Genomic DNA, 15,677 nt, shown 5'->3' with positions numbered 1-15,677 from the left:
AAAACGATAATAAAACATTCCAATAACAAATTTAACTATTTATTATAAAAGAGTCACAATTAACTTACATGTATACCAACTAATAATTCACAATAACAACTTAATAACCCATCATCTCTTACATTTCAAAGTAACTCAATTTCTTCAATTTAGAAAATATAATTCATAATTCAATTGAATCGTATTTAACTCTAATTCTTATCAATTCCATATAAATTTAATTTTCCATAATTTTTCAACTAAACCTTAAAATTGGCATGATAATTGGTGCCCAACTAGTTACTCATTATTTATTCAATTCAAGAATAAATAACATTAATTGATATACTAACATTAATTGATATACTAATTATTATCAATTACACATTCATTTGATGTCTCTAAATTGACTAAATTAATTGGAACCCGACTAATTATTCATTATTTCTTCAATTCAAACTTATTCAACCTAAATTAATATATTTAATCATATCAATTCCACACAAATTTATTTTTTTCTAAATTTCCAGCTTAACCATAAAATCGACAAAAACTAAATTTTAACACACCTAAGTTATAAAATCACACTCAATTTTATTAAGTGACAATTTAAATTTATTTTACTCAAATCTCAAACAAACCTTGAAATACAAATCCTACATTAATAATCTAAAGTTTTAATTATACAACAAGTAAAATTTAATAGGTTAGCTTAAAATATCAACAGGCAAGTTTGCTTACTTGATGGAGTGAAGACCTTAGAAAAGTTGTTGTTTAAGCATCATTGGTTTACTAAAAATACATGTTCTATAGGTACCCTAATTTGATATATAGTGTAATATAGTTCATTGCTTGTATGAATATAAACATATTCTCAAACCATGTTAAATGTTCTTTCTTGATTTTTCTCTTTTGTTATATTCATCTTTATTACTTAAGATTTCACACAATTGAAGATATAAAGGATTTTAGACAAAATTCAAAATATCAGTGTATATTTGTGATAGAATTAGAAGAAATGTTAAAGATAAATTATTACCAGTATATTGAATTTGAAAAATTAAGTAATTTATCAACAATATTTTTTAAATTTCAAATGAAAATGAAAATTTTATATCAATACATATTATGTATTTTTCTCATTGTGATATATAAATTAAGCAGGCAAGATCATCTAGTATAAAACTAGAAGTACTTTCTTTTTATCTAAAGATGAAGGCAATCAAGTCCTTCAACCCAATTAAACTATGAGTTATTAGAGAATACTGATTGTGGCTTAAAGTGTAATTGTAGGAACTCAATATTCACCCAGAGGGAATGTTATTGCATTGTTATGGTAACCTGTGGTTAACTTTAGACGCTAGGCATCATGTGGCATTTTTTTTTATATGAGAAATCAAAGAGAATATTCTGAAATGAAAATATTCCCCAAGGCATTTATCTCCGATAAAAAAGCTGCGTGAAATCTCGAAAGATTTACTCGAAGACTATTGTGGTAGGTCAATCAATTGGATATCGTCATGGCACTCAACATTTTGATTTGCGGTTTGTCCTCATCTGTACAATCTTTCTCTAGTTTAGCCTTAGGGCATTTTACGTTCAAACTTTTGTGGATATGAACCAACGGAAGCGTATAAACTGGCATTACCAGGGAATAAAAACCTAGCTTGTATTTATTTTAAACATATTTGAAATTTATAAAGTAGTTTGGTTGAAGTTTAATTTAGTCCCAAACTTAATTAATATTCATTCTAAATTCAGTCTCAATTCTTCAAATTTCATTAATTTAATCACAAACATTTCAAATAATCTTCGAATTAGTCTTTTTTGTTAATGTTTATAAATATTTTTGTCAAATTTTCTTCAAACTAGTGTTGTTTTAATGTATAAATATTCATATTAGATTAAAAAAATGTTTATTTTCATTAACTTTTTAATTATTTTTTTTTAAATCAACATCGGTTTAGCATATAAAATATGTGCATAACGTACACTTAAATTGTTAAGAAAAATTGATAAAAATATAAATTGAAAATTGTAAAAAATGTTTGGAATCCAATGGATAAAATCGATAGGTTTATGATTCAACTGAAAGCAGATGTGTAGGATTTAGTAACAAATTCATTTACTATCTAAATTATGTTTCTAAGATTTCAGTGTTAAAGATGAAGATGATAAATTTAGAAAGCCAAGGAACCAGCTCAATGCATTATCTTTAATGTAACCAAACATTAAGAGTTATTTCGGAAATCATGGTTTTTTTAAAGAATAATTTTTTATATTTTTTTAAAATAATATAAATTATATTTTGAGTTTAAGCTAGTAGACTATAATAGTTTTTTAATATGGTATCGGAAATTTGATGACCAAACAGTCACTCGTTTAAATTTTATCATCATTATTTATTTGATACAAATTAAATATAAGATGGTGTAAAAGGTGTAAATATATGTAAGTTTCAAATTCAAAAAAAATTCACTTGAAATGATATGTTAAAAAATAAATATAAATTATATCTTGAAATCTTACCTAATAATTTAAATTATTTTAAATTATTGAGTTATAATGGTTTTTTAATATTTTTTAATTTATTTATATATTAATATTAAAAATAATTTTAAAAAATAAAAAATATTATTTTAACATGTTTCTATACAGACAATTATGAATATTTTGTTCTTAATTATTAAATATTTCGTTTTAGTGTTTCCACTTGTTCATAATTAATAATTTATCTGGTTGTTCTACACTGCTTCCCACACACAGAGCGTCATCAATTCACACAAACCTCATCATTTCCAAGCCCCAGCGTTTCTATGTAAAAAACAGATGCATGTCTATTGTCTTGCCTCTTTTTCTTGGCCGGCTGGTTCAGAGATTCGCTTTTTTTGACAACACCATCCACTTTCTCCCCTGTTATCATTATTTACATTTATCTTTATTATGAATTTTACTACGAAAAAGGGTACTTGCAATTACACTACTATTGACTTGGAGCTAACTCACCTTTTCCCCTTCTCCTTTTCTGTCTCACTCCCCCTACTATACTCTCTCTCTCTCTCTCTCTTACTTTTTATGTTTCACAATCCAAGTTTTTGTAACACTCTCACTACATTTTGACACGAAAGAAAATTTTTGATAAATTTTATTTTATTATTAAAAAATGATAATGATTATTTAAAAAAAATTATTTAAAAATATATAAAATAATATTTTTTATTTTTTAAAATTTATTTTTTACATCAACATGTTAAAACAATTTAGAAATATTAAAATATAGTTAATTCAAAATTTAAGTTTTTTAAAAAATATTTTTAAAACATAAAAATAATAAATCAAACGTATTAAAAGATAATACGTTAATTTAAAAAAATCCACGAAAGATGGATAAAAGAAAAATTAATGACGACGCTGAGCATATGAGTTGTTATTTGAACTTGAAGCTCCTTTGTTGAAGGTACAAATTAATGACTAGCTTAACAAAATCCTATTAATCATCTCTATTTCTATCTCTCCCCCTCTCTAAATCCTCTTGGTTTTTCTCAAGAGATGACAGAATCAATTTTAGCATTTATTAATTTAGAATCGAGCTTAAAATCTACATCTAAAACAAGAACTGCTCGGGATAATTTTTCATCTTTATGATAATGGTCACATTAATTAATCCTTCGTTATAGCAGGTTTCGAAGCTAGACTCCCCTCCTTCCAGACATTAACTGAAGTTCATTAGCTGGTAAAAACAAAGGTATTTTGTTCTGACGCGAAAGTGCTTCTGCTAGTGATTTCCTGTGGAAAACCGATAGGAATTATTTTTATTTTCACGCACCATCTGTGTTCGTTCAAGTGGCATTCAAAAGCAAGGTGCTTTTCTCTATTATTCTCCCAGCTGGTTCATAGATATGATAATTAATTAATAGCATTGTATCGTTGTTGTTGTTGTTGTTATATATATAGTCACTTCATTTGAGTGATGAGCTTAGCACAATATGAGGGCGATCGCACCGATCAGGACAACAGGGAAAAGCAGTATATAATCATTAGTCTCCAAATTTAATACACCTATTTTTTCTGCAATTTCCTTTTAGAAATACTAAAAGTATTTCTAGTACTGCAGTAAACAAAATAGGAAAATAAATTACAAACAAAAAAATTATACTAAAGTCACACAATCAGATATTACAAGTGATAAATTATGGATTTATAAATATTAACTGATTGATAAAGCATGAAAAGAAGTAATTATTTCATTAATTTATTTGTGAATGTTTTATGGAAAAAGCTAACATCAATCAAAGACTTCTATGGCAAAGAGTTCAAACCTTTACTGCGACCCCTTTTTTTCTATAATTATTTTTATTTTATTTTCTAGTTTTTTAAACAATTATTTATATTATTTTTAAATTAATCAAATTGACTATATTATATTAAAATAACTCTTATATAATTTAATTATAAATTTAAGTTAAATAATGAGTTAAGTGGAATGTTATTTCTACAATGATTGACTATTTTTATTTTTATTGATTTTATTATTTTTTAATTATTTATTTATTTTAAAAAAATCCAATTCATGTTGGAGCGCGAGCCGTAGTAAATGATTAAGAGCGATTATACTTCTCCTCGGTAATTAATCCATGCACCGCCTTTTCATTGGTCATATCTAAAAAACAAAGGAGATCAGTCCCTGAAAAGAATCAAACATGCAAACAAACTAATCAACTCTGCATTTGTTTTCGGGAAGTGCTAAAAGAAGCACTTTGTAGTGTGTGTTGGGGTCAGTGCCACACACCGTTAAAATTCAGTCTTGAAAGCGTGGACTCTGCATCTCTCCATGTTTAATGAGGAACAATAATGATGAAACCCACCACCTCTCGGAAAAAACAACCACCCAGAAAGACAGAGAAGGGATTCTAGCTCTACGGTGGTCGATGGCTCAAGGTAAGAAGCATGCAGCCTCCGGTTTCCCAGACAATACCGGCAGCCATGGGGTCCATAAAATTCCACGCTCTTAATCCCTTTTTTTTTTTTTTGCATGGACGTGCTGGGGTCTGTTTCTACGTGGGTCCCAATTACCTGACTGCGCGTGCAAAGCCGGAGTTCATGGGGGCTCCTCTGTGGACCCCCCTTCCCCTACATCTTCACCACCACGTATCCTTCTCCTCCTGCTCCTTTTCTTTTTTCATTGCCGCCATTTTTATTTCTATTTTCTATTGAATTTGAGAACAAAAATGTATCATAGCATGTGGTTTCTCTTTTAAAATTAGAAAAATGAATATAACTATTATACAGAAGACATATATATATATATTTCCTTGTTATTCGAGTTTTATAAAGAATTAAAATTATTTAAAAAATAAATTTATCTTTATCTTTATCCTTATTAAATATTTTATTTATCTTTTTTTATATCTATTTTCTTATAACAAAAGATACTAATCAAATGTGTGTACTTTATTTTTATTTTCCTAATTACGTTACTAGTTAGCTAGTGTATTATTATTGTTGTTATTATATAGTAGATTATTGATAGAACTCAAGTTTTCATTTGTTTTATTGAAAAGGGTTTTTGTATTTATTTACTATTAAAAAATGATCAATAAAAAAATTAGTTTAATTTTTAAAAAAGTATTTTTTTATTTCAGGTGGAATGTGATTTTCAAAAATTATAAAAAATTTAAACATATATTGTCATTTATTGGTTATATAAAATTTGATCTATAATTTTTTTATTGTTATATATTTTATTTTGAGTTTTTTTTGGTTTCATTTTTTAGAATTTGATATAATTTAATTTTTATATCAATTTTAATTATTATTTATTATTTATTATCTTTTTTCAATTAAAATTTTGTTATCAATCATGTTTGTTCTCTATTTTTTTTTATTAATATTTATTTTATTTGAAATAATTTATAAAATTAAAAAATTAATTTCATTATTTTTAAAATTTTTTATTTATCATATTTGATTTTTATTGTTCTGATTACTATTTATTTAATTTATAAAATTATTGTCATATTTGATTTTTATTGTTCCGATTACTATTTATTTAATTTATAAAATTAAATTTTTTTTCTTAATTTTAACCTCTAATTTTTTTATATGTTAGATTTAGTTTCTATTATTTTAATAATATTATAAAAATAAATTATTAATAAATTATTTTTTAATTTATTTTTTATAACATGATTAAATATTAAAAAATATTTTATAATTTATTTTTCATGAAATTTTTAAATATTAAAAAATAATAAAAAATCACTTTTAGAAAAACCACTTATCAATAAAGAAGGACACCGAAGGACACCAAAATATCAAGTATCAAAATTACATTTTGTTTCTGTCAGCAAATCTTGAACTTCGTGGGAAGATGGGGTCCATGCATATCTTAGTTTGATTATATAGTTCATGTGGGGGCCGGAATATAAAACATGAATGGATTTGTCATAGTTGAGTCACGTCGACGTTTGATCTCTCATCAAAAGGTCAAAAAAAAAAAACTAATAATTATAGCTAGCTAAGAAAAAAAAAAACATTCATATATATATATGCACTGATAATATTATTCATATGCGAACGTGAATCTTGCCAATATGGCTCCGCACTTTATTTGTGCACAATCTTTTGCCACATTATTGGCTTGTAACATAGCACATATATTCCTCCCACTAGCTATATATATTAGGTTCTTTGATGAAATGGATCATCTTAGTCAATGAACCAATGAAATACACAATGTGGAAACACTGAGGGAAAAGCAATCAGCACACGTTTTTTCATTTTCTTGGATTCGAAGGTTACCATTTATCTTATAGGATGGGATATCTTGAGAGATTTGTTTTTGTAGTGCCTTCTTTTTAAACTTAAATACGTGACTTGACTGTTTCTATTTACAGGGAAGGCTTAGTTGGCCGCTATTTTTGTATATTAATATACAAATAATTGTTTATTGATGCACATGTGATTTTGTGACTTCAAGTTAATGCAAAAGGCATGATCTGATCGGATAGTCAAAGGGCAATGGCCATTGGAGATCAGTGTTCATTTAATTTAAAGCAACAGGTACTGTTGTACATTTTGTGTACAGTACAGTTCAAGTGATAAATGGCTGTGGTTGTATATATCTGTAGTTGTGAAAAGCTTGTGGTCAAAATGTTAGGAAACAAATTAATGGAAGAAAAGGTCACAACTATGAAAACAAGAACATATTGTGTGTGTGTGTGTGTGTCTATATATATATATATATGAAGAATTTGGTTAGTTATCTGTCAATTGCTGCCTTTATTCTTAGCTGACGTCCATGCAGTGTAACTTGAGAGCTAGCTAGCTAAAAGTTTGCCTTATTTCTTTCATCTTCCACCTCCTTTTTATTAGGTTAGCAAAAACTTCATGGGCAAGCTCATATATCCGTTGAAATTAAATGCCATGATGCTTTCTTTCTTCTTTTCTTTTGGGTGGAGTGTGGTGCATGCTCACTCCAACTCCATCTTAAATTGAAATTCTAAAACAAGGGGATTTTAATCCTCGTGAATAAAACAGGCTAGGAATGCTACCTGCCACGCAAAAAATTGGGTATCATTTACGCGTGTGTGTCTATATATATATATATATATATGTTGCTAAAATATTAATTTTAACAACGCCTAAACAATTCCATCAATTTTCAGTTAGACATGACAGGATATATTCCTACAAAGCGGTCCATGTTGGTCGGCTATTCCTTTACAGCCTTCAAGTGTCTTTCTCTGAGATTCACCTGACACCTGTTTCTCCCAACATCATATATATGTTTAATCTTTTATTTCTTTTTCAAGGGAAAAAAAGAAAAGAAAAGAAAACGTAAAAGAATTACCGTCTTCATATTTAGATAAATTCTTTGATCAATTTATTCCCGAACAAAATAAATTTCCCTTGTAAAAGATGATAACTTAAAAGATGATAACAACACCCTACTAAGATGAATATTAAAAAAAAAATTATGTAAAAAACAAAGACAATCGATACACAAATCATCATTTATAGTTGTTTAAAAATAATAAAACCCTCGATACATCCAAAACTTCGCTAGTCTCTTAACCTTGAGGTATATCTCCCTTAACCTTTCACACTGGAGAAGGAAGCTTTTAATCTTGTGATGGCCACAAAAATAAGCTGGGGAATGTCAAACATGAGACTCCATGGATATGAAACATTAAGTTTTACTTGAAATATTTATGTAAATACTTTCTGAAGTTTTGTCACACCATGGTCTAGCAGTAAGAGAAAATAAAGTGGGCTCTTGAATAAGTTAACCGATAGCTTAGATCTAGTACCTGTTTGGTAGGAGAGCAAAGGAGATGAAAGATTACTGGTTAGCTCAGGTTTAGGATATATTTGGTAGGTAAGAGGGTAAACGAGACAGAAATTTATCATTCTTCACACTCTTTAATTACTCATGTTTTATACATTTTTTAGAGGAGGAAAAGATTAAAAGGAGGTTAACATTTAACCCTCAAAGGGGGAGTTAAATATTAACCTTGGAGAGGAGAGAGTAAAAGGGTTTTTCCGTGTTTTTCCCCTCCTTTTTTTTTTCATTTTCAACTTTTCTTCATCGTTTTGATTCTATCTCAAATTTTAAACAGTAACTATATATTATTTAATATTTTTTTACAATTAAATTTAATATTACATTTGCTTTAATTTAAGTGGGATTCACTATTATCCTTTTTTTTTTTTTCAATTCTTATCAAACATCTTTAAATTTTCATCTATTGATATTGTTTTACTCTTTTAACACTTTGAACTATTAGATCTTTACTCTCAACATTTTTGTTTCTCTAAATTTTTAACCTCATACGAACCAAGCATGGCAAAAGAGGTTTTCGCAAGGGAGAAAAAGGGGTGCAATTGTAAACGTTTCTCCGCTCTCCTTACAGGACACCAGCCTGCATGTGGCTCCTGGATTGGCACCTACATTTTTCCATATTCTAATTCTTCATGGTAGCCGATGCTAATTAAGCTTGCCGGAATGTGTAACTGTTATCTGTTCAATTGAGAGAAACAGCTAGACCGGAGGAAATTTACTAGGAGCAACATTCACGTTACCAAACCTTCCCTCAAGATCACAAAGTAAAAGGTAATGTTAGGTCATTTGCAAAAGAAAAAAAAACAAATCGCTTCCCTGAGTGATAACCTTGCTTGTCACTTCGGCCTTGCTAATTCTGAACGCAAGGTGAGGTCGTTTTCATTAACTGTCCAACAAGGATGGTTTCCTACCTTTATCATTTACCGATGCATAAAGATGTTTAGTCCATGAGAAAGACGCTCTAATACTTGTCATGGATATAAATCTGATTTAATCTTTACTCCACTTTCGCACTCACAAGGAGGAAGATGAGAACTAAAAAATTATGGTTAGTAAGACGAAATAGAAATCAAGTCAAATGGCAATTCATGTTAAGATTGACATAATTAGTAAAAACCAGTTGAGAGTGGTAAAACTAGAGCACCAAATCGTTATAGGTGGTTCGTCAATTCTATTCTGACGGGGATATTCACCAACATAGGAGGTCCCCTGATCTGTAAGCCCAACTGCTGCTTTCTTAAAAGTTCCTCGAGCAAAATGAGAAGAGCTAGGAAATTAGTGATGTTAAGCCTGCTCCAAACTACTAAAATAGAAAGGCCAGTTCATTATAAGCTTAAAAAAACAAAGATCGAGCTTCCTTGACATTTCTGGAATCGATATCCACCCATCTAATTTGAGGATTATATAACAAGCAATGGAAACCTTCACAATTCTCCATATGAAGCACATATTAGTAGCTCAAATGCGTCAAAAGCTTTCTGCATCTGTCTTCATGATGAACGAACATAGCACAGTGGATACCACTAACTTTAGCAAATCTTCATGCAGAGTAATACTAGAACAGCAATCAAAAAGAGGGAAACATATCAGGAGTAATAATACTATATTCAAATATTTAACAATAGAGGCTAGGGCAAGTGTAAAAAAAAAGAAGACAATTTTCTCGGATGACAGGTCCAATTCCATGATCAACTAAAATACTGTAAGTGGGAATGAGGGAATGTTGAAACATCAGTGTTACCATAGCCCTTTCATCCAGTAAAAATTTGAGATGCAGTGAACTTGCTAGCATGGCAAATTTTCTCTATCCTCTATGGGCTATAACATGATTTTGGAAGATGAGAAGGGATCTCAAGAGTCAAAACATCAATAATGCTAGTGATTTTATTTGAAACATGACTAACAAACCAGAAGTCCTAAGAAGAGCACTGAGGATTCCAACATATCTAGAACTTTTCCAAAGTGTGAAATGATGCCTTCTGCCATGTAGCGGAAGTATGAACCACACAGATGCAAATTGTGATATAATAGTAATTGTCAGCACATACATGCTAGAGAGACATATCACGAATATCATCCGCTATCAATGACTACAAACAATGAAGGATCTGAATGAAACATGAGCGAGGTCTGTGAGGACAAAATATTGTTGTGGTCAATGAGCACCATATTCCCAGTTTGACCTAAAGACGAACCAAATAGGATTTAAATAAAGATGTCTCATTGCCCACAACTTTGAATGTGGGTACGAAAATGATGGATGATGCTAAATTCATGGAATGGCATGCTTGTCAAGAACTATGATTACAAATCCAAACATACGATGAGGACTACACAAAAAGCCAAGAGCACATTATCATCAGTGGTATACATTATATTCTAGTCACTCCGTATACTGGTAACAATGATTATGAAATTTTGAGCGGACAAATCACATGGACATTACATACGGGCCCTCCACCATGTGTTACATGCATCGCAATTGGCTGTGGTCTTAACTATTTCCCTTTTTCTTCATCTCTTTCCAATCTACACGTAAATTTTTGCAGTTACCACAATAAGCAGTGGTTAGACTTTTCTTTTCTAATTATATCGTGTTGCATGCCTTTCTAGTTCTTCGTAATTATTTTATGAATTTCAGTTCTGCTTTTAATTTCACAGATTTACATCTTTCTTCTTTTTTTCATTCATTTTTCCTCTTTCTCCCTCTCCCCAACTGCAGAAACATCTTCATCACTGTCATTGCCATTTCTAACCCTTCAATGCTCACATAGAACATGACTGTTTGATTCATAAAAATGCCACCATGCATACAACGCTAGGGCAGTGCATTTTCTTCATTTTTGTTTAATGCACAAAACAAATAATAACTTGGTTCCACCAAGCCTCACCAGGACAACTTCAATGATCGAAAGTAGATGATTTAACAAGCATAAAACATGGACGGGCAATTGTAACATATGTTTGCATGAAAAAACTCTCGACATTGCTGCCACGGGAATAATCATTGAAGGCAGTGTTTTGAACCAAATTTGTTATATTTAAACCAATATGGGAGGCAATTTGATTCCAAAAACTTCATTAGGAACTTATTCTCTCTCTCTTTTTTCTTTTTTGGTTTCCCCAAAATGGATAAATTTACCCTGATGAAACCCGGAAGATGCATCATATACATTTAACAAGGCATCAGTGTAGCAAGCTTCAATATTAAGAGTCCTCGTGTTCTGATGATCAATAACTCTTTAAAAAGCAACTGAAATAAACACTTCCAAAACAAAAATTCTAAGGTTAAAGCATATTTTGAGAGGATAAAGGCAGTTCACTCTCTTGCCCTTTTGTAAGTTGAAACTGTTAAGAGTAAGTGTATATTCCCTCAACGAAGGCAGAGCTTAAAGGCACTTTCATCAACTGCAACAGTTATAATAGGACAGCCAACAAGAAAATCCAGAAGGATGCATGAAGCACTTTTCTTAGACACGTGCATCTTTTATACAATCACATCCTTCTCGAAGGCAATAAATTTCAGCACCGGATGTGAATAATTGGGGATGCATCACGTCAATCACTCAAGATATAGTTCAAAAGAAGCTAGCTATCCAAAACCAAATTAAAAAAAAAATACCACTTCAAGAATATCAATCAATATATAGATAGATTGGTTGTAGATTCATACCTCCTGCACTTCATTCTCTAGGGTGAAAGAATCTATCCATTGTGATCAATGCCAAAGCTGCAAGAACATTTGAGGTCAATTGTGAACATTCCAAATAATAAAATCAGGCTGTAACATCCTCTTCTTTTTCTTTTTTGTTTGGAAAATGATAGAAAAATTAAAGACAACATTTCCACGCAAAAGATAATGCTTGAATCCAGGCAGCCAGCTATGTAATAAAGGAAGTTCTCAATTTATTAGATGTAAGGGCCTTCATATTTTAAATATCATGTTTCCTGAAAACAACCTATCATGATGACCAAGCTGTTCAACTAAACATCGCCTCCTAAGCCTTATTGATTAGATGATTCTTGATATAATTAGCAGAACCTATTGAAAGCATAAGGGATAAAAGTATTTCCACAAATTTGAGCAGCTTTTGAGCTGCCACTTCTTTCAAAGACATAAATTAGCATAAAAAGAATTGCCAGCGCCAAAAATTAGCAGTGTCATTGTAATTGATGAAAAAAAAATCAATCCATTGAGTTACACAAGAACCAGTCCCTACGCAGATTAACTCCTTCCCATGTATTTATACAAGACGCACAATATATCATTTCAGGGATTTAACTGGCATAGAAAAGTGACCCCTTAAATTCTATAATCAACCTCATCTTCCCAGAATGCACACACAAAATATTTTTGAGCATATAAACTGGAAAATTTGGAGAAGTATAAAGGGCAAAAACAGGATCTTCCAACAACAGGCAATTACTAAAGACAGGAATGAGGCACCCGAGGTCAACAGATGATTTGCACAGCATTCATCTGAGTTCAGGAAACTTCGGTGCTTGTTCGCAAATTAAATCTTATGACCAACTCCCAAACTAAAATGTATCATAAAAAGTTAGACGGGGTTGTTTCACTATTTTTGTACCTTCTGCAGCTGAGCTGATATATGGCCAACGTGCAACTGCATATTAGGTCAGAGTTTAGCACTACATGGACATAAATGTTGATGGATTTGATTTCATGAATAAAAAGCAGAAAGCAGAGGCTTCCTTATAATAAACAAACCACCATGATTAGGAACTTTATCATGCGGATGGAAAGTCTAGCTCCCAAAAAATCAAAATCTACCTTTTTACATCAATCACCAGTAATCACCACAAGAGCAAATTCCCTCATGAAAGTGATGGAAACGATTCATATCTCTGATAATGATATCACGCTGCACGATCTTTGATATTAATTTTATTGCAGCATGACAGTCTGCACATATTCGGAGATTCTTTATAATTCGAAGAGGGTTTATGGATGGTGTTCTAATTAGACCATAGGCTAAAGCTAGTCTTTCACTGTGGACCCACAATCGCTGTTCCTTGTCAACATCCTCCACATCAAGCAAAACAGAACTAAAATCAGGAACATAACCTTCATTCCTGGCTTTCATGTTCAACCACTCCAGCATCCCGTTAATCAATTTTGTGTCAGGATGTGAAGTGTCCCCCACAGAAAAATAATGAACCCTACCCTGGTTCTCAATCCAACTTAGGCCTGGTTCTTTCCTGATTCCTTTCCTTTTCATGCTTGTCCTAATGGAGGCCACATTTCCCCACCTCCTTGCATTAGCGTATATGTTTGACAATAATACATGTGTTGAGTCGTCTTCTGGTTCTATCTCAAGAACACGCTGGGCAGAAATTCTTCCAAGTTCAACATCAGTATGGATGACACAAGCACTGAGTAAGGCCCGCCACACCATAACACTAGGCTCAAATGGAATTTCGTGAACCAACTTAGCAGCCTTATCAAGATGACCTGATCTCCCTAAAAGCCAGACCATACAAGTGTAGTGCTCTGCACATGGTTCAATGTCATATTCTTCTACCATAGATTTAAAATAAGCTTGTCCTCTATCTAAGAGTCCGGCATTGCTACACGCTGACAGGATACCAACAAAAGTCACCTTGTCTGGTTTACACCCTGTTTTCAGCATCAATTCAAAAGTTTTTAGAGCTTCTCCATATAGTCCATGCACAGAATATCCTGAAATCATAGCGTTCCATGACACTTGATCATGTTCCCTTAGCATGTCAAACACTAAACGTGCATCTTTAATGTTTCCACATTTGGCATACATATCTATCAAAGCATTGCCAACCACGGTGTTTTTGTCATAAATAGTTTTCACTGACAAGGAATGAATCTGACTGCCTGGTTCCAAGGCAGCAATACCAGCACAAGCACGAAGCACGCTAGAGTATGTCACTTCCGTTCCCTGAACTTGGCATTCAAGCATATCTTTAAACAAACTCAATGCCTTCTCCCCATTGCCTGCCTGCACATAGCCAACAATCACCGTATTCCAACTCACATCAGTACAGTTTGGTGATTCTGAAAATAGTTGCAATGAGTTCTCCATCCTTCCACATTTAGCATACATATCCATTAAAGCATTTGACACAAAAACATTCATATCTAAACCAACCTTAACTACGTGGCAATGGATTTGATTCCCCAATTGCAAATCCACCAAGCTCGCACATGCTTGCAGTAAACTAGCCAGCGTAAACTGATTAGGAAGCACCAAACCTCGCCTCATCCTACAAAACATCTCAATAGCCTCTTCACTCTGCTCACTCTGAGCATACCGAGCAATCATAAAACTCCAAGGAATCACATCATCTTTAGGCATCTCTTCAAACACCTGTAAAGCATCATCAACATCCCCGGATTTAATGTACAAGTCAATCAATTCAACACCAACAAAAAGTTCTTCCAAATAAGATGTTTTGAAAGCACATCCATGTACAGCCTTTCCCACATTAAACATCTCCAGCCCAACACAAGCCTTCAACACACTCGCAAAGGTAAAATTATTTGGTTTAAACCCAACTATCCTCATCCGAGAAAAAAGCTTCAAAGACTCTTCAAAACACTCATTCTCTACATAACAAGCAACCATCCCAGTCCAAGAAACCATATCCTTGTATTCAATCGCATCAAAAACTTGTCTTGCACATTCAGCGTACCCACAAACAGAGTAACAATCAATCAAAGCAGTGCCCACAAAGGCGTCAGAATCAAAACCAAGCTTGTAAACACAAGCATGGACACTAAACCCCAATTTAGCCCACTCAGCACTGACAAGCAGCTTCAAAACAGTACTAAAAACAAAAGGGTTAAGCTCATGACCCTCTCCATGTAACCTAGAAAACAACCCAATAGCTTCAGAAAATCTAAGACACTGACTATAACCTTGAATCAAAGTAACAAAAGACACCGTATTTCTGTCAGGCATTTCATCGAACAGCTTAGCTGCATCAGGTAATGAGTCGTATTTTACATAAAAATTTAAAAGAATGTTGTTGGCAAACAAGTCCAAGCAATTTCCCTTCTTTATAATCTCACAATGGAGATATTTTCCGGTGGCGCAGTCACCGTTTCGGATACAACTTTGGAGTAAAGAACCATAAATGTAAGTGTTGAATTCTTGTGAAGAATGAGAAGTGCGTTGGGCTAAGAATGTACGTTGAGTGATGATGCATAATGCGGTGTTGGATTTAGAATGATTAGGATGTTGTAGTAATTTAGAGCGAAGCAATCTGATCATGCGCTTTTGATTTTGGTTAACAGATATTTGAAAAGGATAAGCGGAGGAGCATAACGAGTGAAGGCCATCAACGGCTACAGTGGAGG

At 32.0% G+C, this 15,677-nt stretch overlaps 1 protein-coding gene across 4 annotated transcripts; it reads right to left on the bottom strand.

Moving 5' to 3' along the window:
• Nucleotides 1-9,420: 9,420 nt before the first annotated feature.
• On the bottom strand, nucleotides 9,421-15,677 carry LOC105123078 (Tetratricopeptide repeat (TPR)-like superfamily protein). Of its 4 annotated transcripts, XM_011022546.1 has the most exons (4): nucleotides 13,116-15,677; nucleotides 12,913-12,973; nucleotides 11,997-12,053; nucleotides 9,421-9,878 (listed from the first exon to the last, which is right to left on the bottom strand). In XM_011022546.1, exon 1 carries the CDS (start codon nucleotides 15,589-15,591, stop codon nucleotides 13,129-13,131), a length of 2,463 nt encoding a protein of 820 aa, XP_011020848.1. In that variant the 5' UTR covers nucleotides 15,592-15,677; the 3' UTR covers nucleotides 9,421-9,878; nucleotides 11,997-12,053; nucleotides 12,913-12,973; nucleotides 13,116-13,128. The 4 variants fall into 4 exon arrangements, with proteins under 4 accessions (XP_011020848.1, XP_011020850.1, XP_011020849.1 ...); XM_011022548.1 differs by lacking the exon at nucleotides 12,913-12,973 and having other exon boundaries at nucleotides 9,421-11,846; XM_011022547.1 differs by lacking the exon at nucleotides 12,913-12,973.

This window comes from Populus euphratica, unplaced genomic scaffold (genome assembly GCF_000495115.2).
Source record: "Populus euphratica unplaced genomic scaffold, PopEup_1.0 scaffold8.1, whole genome shotgun sequence".
NCBI lineage: Eukaryota > Viridiplantae > Streptophyta > Magnoliopsida > Malpighiales > Salicaceae > Populus > Populus euphratica.
Note: the sequence above shows the minus strand (reverse complement) of the source record. Positions and strands in the feature narration are given on the sequence as shown.